Source organism: Stegastes partitus, unplaced genomic scaffold (genome assembly GCF_000690725.1).
Source record: "Stegastes partitus isolate 25-593 unplaced genomic scaffold, Stegastes_partitus-1.0.2 Scaffold51, whole genome shotgun sequence".
Taxonomy (NCBI): domain Eukaryota; kingdom Metazoa; phylum Chordata; class Actinopteri; family Pomacentridae; genus Stegastes; species Stegastes partitus.
In genome coordinates, this window is record NW_007577782.1 from 771,817 (window position 1) to 786,475 (window position 14,659).

Consider the following 14,659-nt stretch of genomic DNA (forward strand, 5'->3'; position numbering starts at 1 on the left):
AAATGAAAGACGGTTCAGTTAGAGAGTTCAGCAGAGTTGAGGTAAGCAGGATGCAGCGGAAGAAGGGTGAGTGACCTAAGTGGGGGTGATGAGAGTTTGGGGAGCAGGCGAGCAGGCTACATTAAAATGGAACTAAATCTTTAATGAGACCCCATCAGATTCCTGTATACACTGTGTGTGAGTTCTTAAGTGCACATATCAAATGATGCATTGATGAATTGGTTTGAGGTTATGTAGGCAGGGGAAACTAAATCTGCAGTGCTTCTGTAACTCTTGAGGAAGACAATGAGGTGTATGCAGGCATAAAAGTGACGAAAACAAATGGCGACGGTGCAAGAAAGGACAAAGAACTGCAGTTTCTCACCAGGTTGCCAACAGACAGGACCTCCTCAAAGGACTCTGTCATGGGATAGTGCTCCATGGCCATGAAAAGGGTGTTGAGAACAATGCAGATTGTGATGGCCAAGTCAACAAATGGGTCCATGACAATCAAGTACACTATGTGCTTGATCTTTAGCCAGATGGGACAGCACTCCCAGATGAGGAAGATGTTCGAAAACTTGTACCAGCAGGGAGGACACTTCCTTTGAGACTCCTCCAGCTCTGCAGGAAGAAATGAAGAAGGAACCAAAAAAAAGGGACAAAAAGTTAAGAGTGAGTTTTTTGAACTATCCAAACTATCTACTCCTGCAATTTCTACATCTAGATTAATGCACACAGTTATACAATTCCCTTTGGTCCAAGGTCTAAATTTGACCCCCCAAAAGCACAGGATTAAACCATTTTGACAAGGGAAAAGGGAAACAAATGCGCTCTCTGTACCCTCTAACAGTGTGTTGGTGACTACGCTCATCTGACTGTTGGCACGCTCCTTTCCTTTGAAGGAAGAGTTGAGCTGATCCACAGATACCATGAGAGAGCCAGAGTGCTTCTTCTTAATCTCCACATCTGTAGTCTGTGCTCAGAGAAAGATACAGTGTCACTCAGAGATACTACTTACATGAAAGCAAACAAACACGCATTCAAACTCATGCTCTAAAGCTACCTAAACCATAAACAATGCCCCCAGGTCTGCTCAGAAGACAAGAAGGGATAAACGCAGCTATTCACATCAGATCATCAAATTACAATGACCACTTGTCCCAAATTACATAATTTGTTCACTTTAGACACCTTCTGTAACATATCATACGACAAATTTGAAATTCACACTGTAAATTCTCAAATTGTCACGTTAATTTTGCACAACTGAAGACAGAAACAGGTCTTTATTGAAAACACACTATTATTTCAAACAGGTCTTTATTTCTCATCCCATTTTTTACATTAGAAGCCATCATTAAAACTGTGGCTTTTATTTGAGAATTCACGGTGCACTTTCTAATCCCTTCTCAATGTATTACGTAAAACATAACTACATACCCTCAGTAACATTGAACTGCATGCAATGGCATGCATGTCAAGAACAGAGGGGAATTCAAGACATCATTTGCTGCTACACCATGCTACATTTTAAGAGACATAAAAGCAGGTTCATTGGTTGAGAATTAAAGAGGGGTCTACCATGCTAGCTAGAATGAGGAGAAATATTGTTATAGAAAAAAAGATTCAGATTTGTTGTTGCACCATCAAGGGGCTCAGCTGCAGAGGGCAAATGAGGACAGGTAGGAAAGAGACGGCTGCAGACCGAGAGTGAAAATGACAGAAAGAGGCAGAAAGAAATAGAAGGGTAGATAAGAACAGGGTTAGAAAATAGTCTAGGCCTAGATGTGCAATGCTGCTAAGAATGAAAAAGAGGTAGAAATAAGGAGTGAGATTTTTTTATGATAAACTGTTCTGATTGTGACTTTAGAGGTATAAGCTTGGTGATGGAGTTGTTAGGGAAACTAAGAGGGACTGATCTCACATTGCATCTCTGTTAGATATTATTAGTGACATAATAATCATGATGCTGGTAAGGCAGTGAGTTCGGGGATATTGTTTCAGCTGGTTAGTGCCTTCTAGAGCTGTTAAAAAAAGGAGCGGTGGAAAAAGGGAATTAGATCAGGCTGCAAGTATAAGTGGCAGTGTAAGATGAAATCATAAAACTGAATCTGGATATTTAGGGAAGGAAAAGAGAGGTACTGAATTTAGGAAAAAGAGGAACAAGAGCCAAGGGGGGAGAGGTTTGTGAAGGAGAAGCTGCAGAGACCGGGGCCACCACCATCATGCCTAAACTGTATTGGTGTCCCATGGACGTCCTTACACTGTCATCAGTGGCTGCCTTATCTATTTTCACCTCAGGCAGAAGCCGTCTGCCGGGCCCAGGGCCGATGAGAGACACCACGCCATTGCAGTCCACTGTGCTGTTCCTCTTTCCTCCAGAGTGGGGTGCCAGCGGATGGATGCGTGAGGAGCCTTGGCTGTAGCCGCTGTAGCTGTTGCGACGGTAAGGTATAAACAGGGAGCCTCGGCGGTCTTCACTCTCCTCCACTGTACTGTGCTCGTCGTCTGCAAACTCGTTCTCCGAGCCCATGTCCTTGGAACGGCCTTTGAAGCTGAAGATGCTGCTGCGGCTGTTGTGGCGTGACATGAAGGGTGAGCCGGGGATGCTGAGGAGTGACTGAAGAGATAAATGAGGAGAGGGAGAGTTTAGGAGTTATTAAAAAACAGCAGGAGTTAGTAGATGTGTAAATAAAAAAGCAGGATAAGGTGAGGAGGTGGGGTAGAGGAATAAAAAAAAAGGGGGGGGAGGGGGATCTGAAGCAAACGGGACTGTAGTTTGGATAAAGGCATAAAACGTAACATTACAGGATTCAACGTATGCTAGATTGTTTTTTTATTAAGTAAAATTATTACTTCTTGCCACACAACAAAGACTATCTGACTTTTGTCCTATATAGTAATACAAAGACTATCACAATTTAACCAATAAACTGAGAATAATCTCAAGGATTAAACAATTTGAGAAGATTATTTTTGTTCTCTTTTATTAACTTATAAAGGAAAGGAGAGAAGAAAACCACAGCCCAGTTCAGCTGTTTTGATCTATCCTCTATGTAATATGACATTGCAACTTAGCTGCAAATCCTCTTGCTGGAGCGGACAGTCACCAGGGAAGTCCATGTCATGTTGATGAGAATGAACCAAGAGACTGGCAAGTGAATGTAGGCTAGAAAGTTAGTTAGGGAAGGTGTAGTTCAATCACCAGACACAGCGCGCCACACAGTCGACACTGAGTGACTAAAGGGTCAAAAAGACACCTCCATCCCAACTGAAGTGGCAGAAAAAGCCTCAAGATGGCTGTGGTTCACAAAAGGAAACCCAAGAGGAGGAGGCAGCTAACTGACCTCATCAGCCTCAACCTGTATCAAATGGAGGATTGTTTAAAGACATATACCAATCAGCGACTCCAGGAATATCACTGACAACGTGTCCAGAGGCCTAGGAAGATGTTTTTTGTACACTGGAAAGCTGACCATTCACACATAATCATGAAAGACTGGTTGACAGCCATGACTGTGACAGCTCAGAGAGATGTGAACAAGGGCAGAGTGAAATGACAACCAAATCTGCATGGAGGAGATCAAAACCAAGCAACAGAGACTTTCATGGAAGCACACCTCACAGGGGTCTAAGAGACAACAATGAGCAATGCAGTAAAACAAGCAAGCAATGCCCATGTGTCAAGATTTGCAAGGCCAAAGCTTAAAGCTCCACTAGACTGAAATGAAACATGTGATGGAGCTCCTCTCCAAGTACAAATTTGATGTATTTGCATTTTATGTAATTGTTTCTTTTAAAAAAATAAGACTTTAGATGCAAAGTAAGTGAATGAATAAATAAATAAAACAGGACAATTTGTTACATCAAACTACTCAACATGTGTACTGTTAGATCTGAAACCAATAGTTGAGTCATCAATTTGTCAATTGACAGAAAATTTTATTGCAGACATTCCAATAAATGTTTGGTTTATCATTGCTAAACCCTTAAGAGCTCCAGCTTTTGACATGCTATGATTTGCTGCATTGTTGTAAATGCCTTGATAGTTGCACAAGTATTTGACAAAACAAGATGGCTCTGAATATCAAATTGATTTCTTATTTTCTTTTTTATTATTCTTATTTTCACAACTACCTAAAGTTTTGAAAGCCAAACAATCAGTCAATTAATCAGGAAGAGTAGGCAAAATCATCTAAAACTAATAATAGTGATTGTTGAGTTGAGCCTCAAATAACAGATAAAAACTGGCTTTGCATCAACCAGCTAAACAGTAAAGAGCTACTTATATATTCAAGTTGGAGTCCGATTCTGGAGAGAGATTGTTAACATTTAGCTAGTCAGCGTATGCAGATAGTTGGCATGTTCCACATTTAGCATCCCTCTTGCTCCCACTATCCCCTTTCCCCTCATCTCGCCTCCTTTTACTGCTGTCCTGCATAGAACCCGCTGGAATAGTGTCCTGTGTCTCAGTTCAGTCACTTTGTTTCCCTTTACAGAGCCAGGGCTGAATAAGAACTGCAGTAAGTAAGACTGGTGAGTAGATTTCTTTGATTATACAGCCCAAGTTGAAGGAGGATGCACTGCAAGGTGTAAGAGCTTCCCAATCCACCACACCACATATCAATCAAAGCAGAGTCACCAGCATGTCCATTGTAGGTGGAAATCTGCAAACACATCTTAAGCTGCTGCTCTAAAGCCTTAACAGTAGGAGCACGCACCTGGTACCATGACCAGGTTATGAAGGTCACTGCAGAAACCACCAACGTACAAATACACTAGGGCCAAGAAGCTGCACCCTTCTAAGTATACGATCAGCTTCATCGGAGGCTGGAAACGGCCCACTCAAAGGACTGGCCGGTGTTGGCGGACTAGCAAAGGCAGCTGATTCCCACCAGGACATTGCAACCACCACGCTGAGACAAGATAACAGTTCTCTAGCCTGAAGTCATCAAATGCATCATCTTGCAGGAGCTGGCAGTCCCTTTCTTGCTAACTTTACCTGGTTCATGATTGATGTCTTCCTCCCCAGTCGACTTCCCGGGAAACGAATGGTGCTTTTCTTGCTGCCGTCATCTGACTCAGACTTAACCACCTTCTCACTGTCTCCTTTCTCCTTCTCCTGCTCTTTCTGACGCCATTTCTTCTTGCGATTGCGACGCTCTTTGGCACTCTTCGAGCTCAGCTTGGAGACTTCGGAGGAGCTGCGGGACAAATGCCCACCTCCTTCATCCTCTAACGCAGCCTCTGACACCGTACCAGCAGACGTCGCCATGGCTGCAGCCTGAGAGATGAAGAAACAAACAGGCGATATAAACTATACACTATAAACTATGAAAAATGGGTAAAGGTGTGTGGGAAAGAGTAAGACTGACCTGTGTCTCCTCCTGCTGCTTCTTGAGCTGTTCCAGCATGGCCTTGAATTCAGCCTCTTTTTGCTCCGCCTCCTCAATCGTGGCCTGGTTCTGCTCCTCATAAGCCATGGCCACCACAGCCAGGATGAGATTCACCAAGTAGAAGGAGCCCACAAAAATGACCAGCACAAAGAAGATCATGTAGGTCTTCCCAGCAGCTCGTAGAGTCTGACAGAAAAAACATGGCAAAAAAAAAAAAAGAGAGAATGAATCAGACATCATATAAGGCGACGTTTTAAAACAGACATATTGTCCTACTGATGAGATATAAATGAAATGCATCTTGGTGTTTAACGTTTTGGAGTTATTTTTCCTGCAGTACTTTCTTATTCTTTCAGAGGTGCTGTATGTATATGTGTGTTGTGTCAGCAATGCTGTTGCTTATGCATCCAATTCAAGCCTTTCTCCAGGAAAACCTCCAGACAGAAACAACACCTTATAGCTTACACACACACACACACATACACACACACACACACACACACACACACACACACACACCCACACACAGACACACACACAGACGCATACACACAACAACAGGGACTGGCCTATTTGCCAAATGAGGTGAATCTATTATGGCTGTGGTAGTGCAGGTTTAGAGTAGGAGGAGGAAAGAAACGCCAGTGCAGAGTCATGGTAGCGTAATTTAAAATTACAGATATAGGTGCACATGTTGTATATTTTGCAAACAGATATAAGAGGCCGAAAGAAGACAAATACACAATACTGGTTCACTGTTTTTTTTTGGTTTTTTTTTAAAAATACATCCAGTAGAATAGAATATGACTGATCTCAAGGTCATTAACAAAAAATTAAAAACTTTTTTAAATGCTCCATTATGAATGCAAACAACCCCCTCTTTCAAGATTCTTAAATTCTTTTAAAATTCTTCCTGCATGAAAGGCACAAAATCCTGGTGGTCACACAATCCTGGCTACAGCCTTTTTGATCAGCTGTCCTTCCTTCCTTTTTATTCAGAGGGCAAATGAACTGAGGGGGGGAGCTGCTGAGAGGCACTTTTGCTGATTCATTCAGGTACTAAGCTGACGATGTCTAAATATGTTATTATGAGGAAGTGAGGGCAAAATCATTAGTAGTGCTTAGAAGGTAGGTAGTTGCAGATGACTGAATTAATAATATCAATGTAGGTCTCTAAAATAGGTGTAAGAAAGAAGGTTCAAAAACACCCGGTTGTCTACAGTGTAAGCCATACTGTGCATGTGTGTCAGGTAGGTAAGGAGAAGAGAGAGAACAATTTAGGAAAACACTGCTTTACCAGCATGTAGAGATTTTCCCAGAAATCTTGTGTCATGAGCCGAAAGAGGGTCAGGAAAGCCCATCCGAAGCTATCAAAGCTGGTGTAACCATAGTTGGGGTTTCTTCCAGCTTTCATACACGTGAAGCCCTCTGGACATCGTCTGGAAGGAGCACACAGCAAAACAAACAATGTAATTTAATAAATTACTTGAAATGTGCCACTTTAGTGTCAACACAGTTGGGATATGCATTACTGGCATGTTGACTGACATTATACAGGCATCGCTGTTTAAAATGTAACAGGAACATGAAAATAAATTCCAATGTGTTTTGTTGTTGTGCATCCATGCTTTCATGTGCACCGTTAGGAGTAAGATATTGATATGATTTATGTTAATATTTCATGAACTTTTCAAAAGCAAGCAGGTCTGACTCATTAATTATGAATAAACACTTGACTGCTTATACTGTATGTGTATGTGAGTACACATACTGTCTCAGTAGAGTCCATATAGCACAGTAAAGAATGCACTTAAATTACTTATTGCTCTTCTTAGTACCACCAATTTCTTGGTAAAATGCTGATGCAAAGAATATTTATGGATATGAGAGGTTTGTATAAACCCACATGGCCAAAAGATCCACCAACTCAAAAGGAGACGGCTGAGGAGAGCATGTGCGATGAAATGCCCGGATGAGATGCAAAAGGAGTCCTACTACAGTACCTGGAACCTCCAAACCATGCCAACGCAAATCCAAACATCCACAGGTGGAGCGGATGGCACCTGACTGAAAATGTAGCTCCAGTTTGCAGAGGCTGTGGACTAGATCTTTGAAGCCACAATCAAAATTGATGCAGGTAAGAAGTTCCAGCTCATGTCAAGCATTGATTCTCAACATTGCTGTTGAGAGGGGCAGCATTGAGGACCAGCAGATTACAAGAAACCCTGGCAGATGAATTGGTGATTGGAGACGATCAGCCCGCTGTAAAGATGTGGCTGAAATCTCGAAGTAGGCAGGGCAAGTAAGGAAAGCAGTAGGGTAAGGCCACCTTAGCAGATCTTTAAACACTGTGAGGATGAGGTGGGTGAGAGAGACAGCAGGAAAGCAAGTTTCACAACATATTTTAGTATTGTTGCTTGATGCCTAATGGAGCACCTCCTCAAGAAAACCTACTGCACTTCAACATCTCAAAGAAGGACCTTTGGAAGTGGTACAGTGCACTGAACACACAAGAGTGGTTGATCAGAGAAGTCGCAGAGATTTGACACAAACTGAACAATGTTGTATGTGTGGTCCAATGCAGCAAGGAGTGCATAGATGTATGCACAGGGGAGACTGAACAACCTCTCCTCAAGCACATGGCAAAACACCAGCCCCTGAAGACAAGACTCAACAGTCCACCTGCATCTAAAGGATAAGGGAAAATCCAATGAGAACGGCAATGTCCCCACGCTGGACAGAGGTTACAGATGGTTTGAGAGAGGAGAGAAGGAAGTCATGTGTATCTAACCAGAATTGGTCTATGACATCTTTTATCAGGTAATTATAATGCAGACTTGAGATGTCTCCCCAGAAAGTTTCACCTTTAACAATATCTAAGCATCCCTCACCTGGAAGTTTCACAGCCATTCACAACTCGAGGTATGCAAGTCTTGTGTCGTTAATGGACAATAAGTCGTGGGATCTGGGACTCCCAATCAGTCAATTAGGACTGAAGAAGCATCTTGAAAGATGGTGAAAAGGTTTCAAGAATGAAAACGAGAAGTGCAGCTGCCTTTTACCAAAGCTGTTAGGACGGTTCTGTTGATACTCCTTGGCATCAATGAAATAGAGAAGAAGAAAGCTATCAGGAACATCAAAAGCATAAAATGGCATCAAAATGGCTGACAATCAAGATGTGTTGACCCAGTGACCATAAAAGCTGATGGGACACCTGATCAAAACTGTGTGGGTCATCTGGGAAGTGGTGTCGAAAGCTGAAAGAGCCCAAACTCCAATAGAGGAACAATAGACAAATGGGAGACACCTGCTTAAAACACAGCACAAATATAATAACGCATGGATTTACTGAGTTAAGTACAGACTTACCCTGAGTCAGAACTATTTCCACATAGTAGAGCATCAAGTTGATCAGGAAGAAAGTAGAAATTGGCTGTGAAAAAAACAGAGAACATTCATTACATACATTAGCCACTGGGCAAAAGTCTGCATGTCACATGAATTACTCAATATTCCTGTTAATATTTTATATTGACAATGCAAAAAAAAAAAACTGTCTCAAAAAGAAGCAACACTAAAAACAACTAATTATCAACACTTTCTTTTATGTCCCACTTATGTAGTCATGTGCAACTAGTTTAATCAAGTGCCAAAGTAATCACTCACAGTCATTCATGATGTATTCGCCCCAGTCAAAACCCCTGCTGCCATTTGCCAGGGTCTGCTCAGTCATGTTGATTGGCCAGATTACACACTTCTGCCGCAGGTTCCCCATGAACAGCTGCAGTCCAATCAGAGCAAAGACGCTGAGACAGAAGACAGTCAGGATCATCACATCCGACAGCTTCTTCACAGACTGGATCAGAGCACCCACAATGGTCTTCAGGCCTGTTCAGTTAATACAAATAACACATATACACGCACACAAATGTGCACAAATGCACATACATGAAAACAGGCAAACTCACATACACGCGCACACGAGCGTACACGTTCAAATGCACAGACACACACACACGCACACACACACAGATAGACACAAATAAAATGTCTGCCAACTTTTAGCACAACAATATTGCACAAACTGTGTTTGGTTTTGTAGCTGCAACTCAGAGCTGACTCAAGTCACGTACACAAAAAAAACTTAAGTTAGATAACGTATATCTAATCCTGTATTTAACCCTGTGCTGTGTAGGCTCTTACATAAATCTAAACTTGGCAGGCATAAGAATGATTTCTTAAGCACCTACGCCTACCACTGCCAAGCCTCAACTCCAGAAATTGACTTTCACTGTGTCTTGTGCAGTTCTTTACAGTACAAACCTGTGTGTAGACAGCGCTTCTTGGTGTTGTTCTGTTGTCATTTCTGCCTTGTTTTTGTTTTTTAAATGATTTTTAAATTCTTATTCTGATCTGACCTATAATATAAGCATACACGCACTCTGTTTTGTTAGGAAAGTGTAGTGAGCTGAAACAGATAAATATATTTGTCTATATTTATACTGAACTCTGAGCAACAACAATGGTTGTGATAACCAGGATATGATTTGGTTTAATATTTTGACAATAATATGTTTATTGTTCATATATGTCTTGTCAAGCTGATGAGTTTCACACAGTGAAGCAACCTGAAGACCTCAAATCCTGCATAAATGCACTATGTTTATTATATAAGTATAATACATTATTTATTACAGCATGATTTCATTGCTACATAACACACTGCTGCACAGTTGCAAACACAACAGAGCCGGTTGGAGAGCATTCATACAAAAAGAGAACCCAGTTTGGGTGGATATTTAGCGTAGAAATTGGAATTCTCCGATATCCAAACATAAATAATGTAAGCACAGTGCAATAATGGTATGGGTGGTCCCATCAGGTAATAAAAAAGTGTAGCCGATGCATGGTGTGGGTTTGTGTATGTGTGTTTGTGTTGGTGTGGGGGCTTAATATCTCCAGTCATTGTCTGCAGGTACAACTGCAGCTCAGAGGCAGCAGAACATGTTGTCCTGCTTCTTCATGTCTCTGGGGAGGAGAAACCCTGTCTCCTTTACTGTGCTAATTTCCTGGCTGTTGACTCCTGTTGTTTCTTTTTACAATAATTTTGAAAAGCTTTAGGTTATAGTTACTTAATTTTAAATAAGAGGTATTCCTAATGAGAGAGTGCCCTAAATTATGAAACTCAAGGTCTTCCTTTTAAGAGTTGCATTAATCAGTGGGATATCATTGAACCCTCTGAACTCCAAGCAGTTTCTGAGCGTGTTTTTATTTTTTACTCCTGTCATATTTTTATTTACTGTGGGCTCATTTTCACTGCAATATAAAATCCTGTAAGCATACGGAAACAGCACAACCACAGCCAGAAGTCGTGGGAACTCAGAAATGTCTTTTGTGCAGTATGACACAGTTCTAATGGCATTAGTTATATTTTTTAAAGGGAAAGCTGAATTTCTTTCACTATTTATTTTACAAAAACAATGAAATGGAATCAAGTGTTCACAGGTGTTATCAAAACCTGAAAAAAAAGAATACCGTATACTATGGACTCTGTTTTTACAGTCTACTTACATGTAAGTTGTTGTTACTGCTCTGTGTATGCACAGCCTGCCGTTTAGCTGAAAGAAATCCCTGAATTTCTGTCATGTGACCATTGGTTGCAGGGTGAGTCAGTCATGGCTTGCCACTTGTGCTGAGAGGTGCAGTTTTTTTGTTGCTCTTTTTTTTGGTTGTTTTTTTTTAACAGTTTAGGAGGAGCAGACACTTTATTTGTGGTGAATTTCTAAATTACCATGACCGTTTATTTCATGAAAGATTGTGATTTTCAGCTTAGATTTGGCTATTTATCACAGAGAGTAGTTCAGGGACTGTCATGTTTGTGGCTATGATAAATAGTGTAAATTTAGCAATTAAAAAAAAATAAATAAAAAAGACATCCTTTTAAACCTGCAGGAGGTGTGTTTTGAGGTCTAAAAGATGTGGCTGTATAGTTGCAGCTGTAGATTGTATTATCAACGGCCTGTTCTTGCATCATCGGGCGTTAATTAAAAATGATTGAATTATTACTAAAGTGGCCCTTAAAGATTAGAAACTGTATAAGAGCTTGACAACCAAGTTAGCTTCTTTCACATTATTTTTACACCAAGTTACAATAATTTTGATTATTTCACGGAAGAGATTTCTGTATTTGCTGTTTATCTATGCTCATCTCACTGGTTTGAAGTGGGAAAATGCAATGTTTCATACCTTTCCTGCACCGATTTGGATTAGCAACAATTTGAGAGTAAATCTTTTGACATTTGGTAGGCTGTTGTTAATCAGAGCTGAGGCTGGGCTTTGGCAGGGGTTTGGTTGGTAATAAATAACACTTAATTAAGTTTCCCTAGCTTTAAAGATGATTAGTTATTTCCTTTGACCTATTTAATGTTTTATAAAATACATTTTCAGAGGTTTTAAAAGAAGTTTAAAGATTTATCTAAACAGCTTGTTTTCACCTAAACAAGTGTACAGACAGTACAGTGTTTGAGTCTTTAGCACTTTTGCTGGCTTCTTTAAATTGAATTTTTTATGTGAGAGATCTATCTAATGCAGTTTTCTAGTGATATGAATGTCAAAACGAGATATAGCTAGAAAACGACAATATAATCAAAGACGTGACTCTGTAGTATATGTAGTATACAAGGCACACTGATCTGCTTTTAACGTGAATCAAAAATATAGAAGTCACATTTTGTTTTTTGGAGAACATATAACACAAGAAATACTGCAGCTGTATGGGATGTTTCCATCAGAAAGACACATTTTCATGTTCATATTTTCAAATTAACTAGACCATGTAAGTCAGCAGATCTATTGAAACAAAAAGCTGCGAAATCTGAAGCATTTTCAGCAGGCAGCACTAAAGCTGAATTTAGGATCCATCTGGATAGGAAATGAAATAGTGCCTCATGGGATTACCACTTTGTTTCACTCCTTGTGTCCATCTATGGGAACATCCCTGACTAACTTCAGTTCATAATTATTCTGCATCCAACAGATCAGCTGAATGCAGCAGCAGCAGCAGCAGCAGCAGCAGCACAAACAGCAAACAGTACACTGAACCAGGCTCAGTCAGGGAAGCAGCAAGTGAAGAGGAGAGAGAGAAGACAGGCAAGGAAGAGTCGAGGCCCGTGGAGGGGGGTGGGGGGGGTGGAGATTCGGAGGGAGGGCAATGAGAGGTGGCATGCAGGTCATTTAAACGCCAAGGCTGAAGGAACTGACTGTGTCAGCATCACCCGTCTAAACCGTGATGATGACCTTGCATTAAGTGAAGAACCATTCCCATCCCAGGCACCCCTCTGTCCCACTCTCACAGTGCTGGACGAGCCCTCAGGCTGGTATTGCCCAGAGCACAACATGCTAGAGGGGGAACTTACTGTACTGCACTGAGGATGTTGTTTGTGCACATATGGGTGCATGTGAGCTTAAATCCAGGAACCTAATGGTGTCAGTATCATTGTTTTACAAGCATTTTGAGTGGATCAAATGTATAAGACAATGTATACATTTGTGCTACTGTGTCTCACCAAGAAAAAAATCCATTTAATGTGCCATACAAACAGCACAGTGCAAAGGTTTCAGGCACTAAATTTATAATCTAGAACAGCACCAATTTTCCTAAGTGCACTTGGGCACAGTTTTTCAAGGTACTTGGCAGGTAGATTGTTCCAAGCATCTTGAAGAACTCGCCACGGATCTTCTGCGGATTTAGTCTGTCTCAGTATCTTCTGTCTCCTCATGTAATCCCTGACTGATTTGGTGTTGAGATCAGGGCTCTGTGAGGACCACACCATCTGTTGCAGGACTTAAAGGCGGCTCCCTCTGACTATGGTTGTATGTGTGGGGTTGTTGTTATGCCACAGAGTAAATGTGGTATTTGCCTCCCAAACAGTATAAGAATCTTATTTTCTAAAGTGCCTAAAATTTTTGCACAGTACCATGTAACCACAGAATTTTGCCGAATAACAATATTCATTCATGATTGTGTTTATTTTTCATTCCCAGGATGGACAAAGATCTTCAAAAAAAAAAAAGAGAGAACAAACCAAAAAAAAAGCCTGGATCCTGAATGAAATTAGTAGAAGAACTCAAAAAACAACAAAATCCAAAAGAAAATCCTCTTAAAGCCAAACTTGTAAAAGCATGTGTCTCAAAGCTTCATGCAGGGTCAATGTGTCATCAAATTAGGCTTGGCAGTCTTAGGGAATTAAATGTTGTTGACAGAGAAAATTTAGATCAATTTATAAAATAAAACAAACCAAATGTGCAAAGACTTGATAGATGAAGGATGAAGGATGTTTTCCTAATTAGTTTGTCTGATCATGTACATCCTGTCAACATCTTAGAAATAACATATCTTACAGTATGGTATCAAAAGGTTTTAGACATTAATTTTATTTAAGGTAGAAATGTACAGAAAGCTTTCGAGTACCCTAATGTGCAGTAAATTTCCTGCTGTGCAAATGGGACATATGACCCCACAAGACTGCCAGCAGACTGCTAAGCCTATCAAAAATGTATTGCTACCATTTTTGATTGTCATAAAACAAAAGTAATACAAAATAACATAAGGAATCTAAATCATCCTTATAATAAAAAAAAACAAACAAACAAACAGAAAATATCAAACAAAAATTAAATAAAGACAGTTAATCGATAACGTAAGCTCAGCCTTAGTGTTTAAATGGGAGTCTCACCTGGAATGACAGAAATAGTTTTCAATGCTCGGAGAACCCTGAACGTTCTCAGCGCCGAGACATTTCCAAGGTCCACAAACTCTGTTATATATCTGTAACAAGGTAGGATGACACACAGAACAGAACCCCATGACACACAACACACACGATAACAACACACACGCACGCATGTACGCGCAAGAGCACGACACCAGCACCACCACCACCACCACCACCATCGAAGACCAGGAGGGGACACCACGGTGAGAAAGAGAACACCTGTCCGACCAGTGGGGAGAGAACGAAGGAGGAAGAGGAAGAGGAAGAGGGACTGGAACAAAACCACACCTAACATCAACCCCGTGACTCGCCCGCCCCCTCCCCAACCCTCCCCCGCAAAACACAAACACCTGGACTGTCTTACCTGGGATAACTGAAATTGTTTTCAAAGCCCTCAGAACCCTGAACGTACGCAGAGCTGACACATTGCCTAGGTTTACAAACTCTGTTATATACCTGCAAGGTGGATCAGATACAGTTACTCAGCAGCCATCCCGAACAGAGGGA

General features: G+C 41.0%; 1 protein-coding gene across 1 annotated transcript in view; it reads right to left on the minus strand.

The window, feature by feature from the left end:
* Positions 1 to 14,659, minus strand: part of scn8ab (sodium channel, voltage gated, type VIII, alpha subunit b) — a 43,215-nt gene that overhangs the window by 15,095 nt on the left and 13,461 nt on the right. The window contains exons 6-14 of the mRNA XM_008307008.1: positions 14,114 to 14,205; positions 9,045 to 9,266; positions 8,748 to 8,811; positions 6,676 to 6,817; positions 5,358 to 5,564; positions 4,985 to 5,266; positions 2,246 to 2,602; positions 823 to 955; positions 365 to 603 (exon numbers count right to left, since the gene is read on the minus strand). Coding sequence (XP_008305230.1) covers positions 365 to 603; positions 823 to 955; positions 2,246 to 2,602; positions 4,985 to 5,266; positions 5,358 to 5,564; positions 6,676 to 6,817; positions 8,748 to 8,811; positions 9,045 to 9,266; positions 14,114 to 14,205 — 1,738 coding nt within the window. The remainder of the gene's footprint in view (positions 1 to 364; positions 604 to 822; positions 956 to 2,245; positions 2,603 to 4,984; positions 5,267 to 5,357; positions 5,565 to 6,675; positions 6,818 to 8,747; positions 8,812 to 9,044; positions 9,267 to 14,113; positions 14,206 to 14,659) is intronic.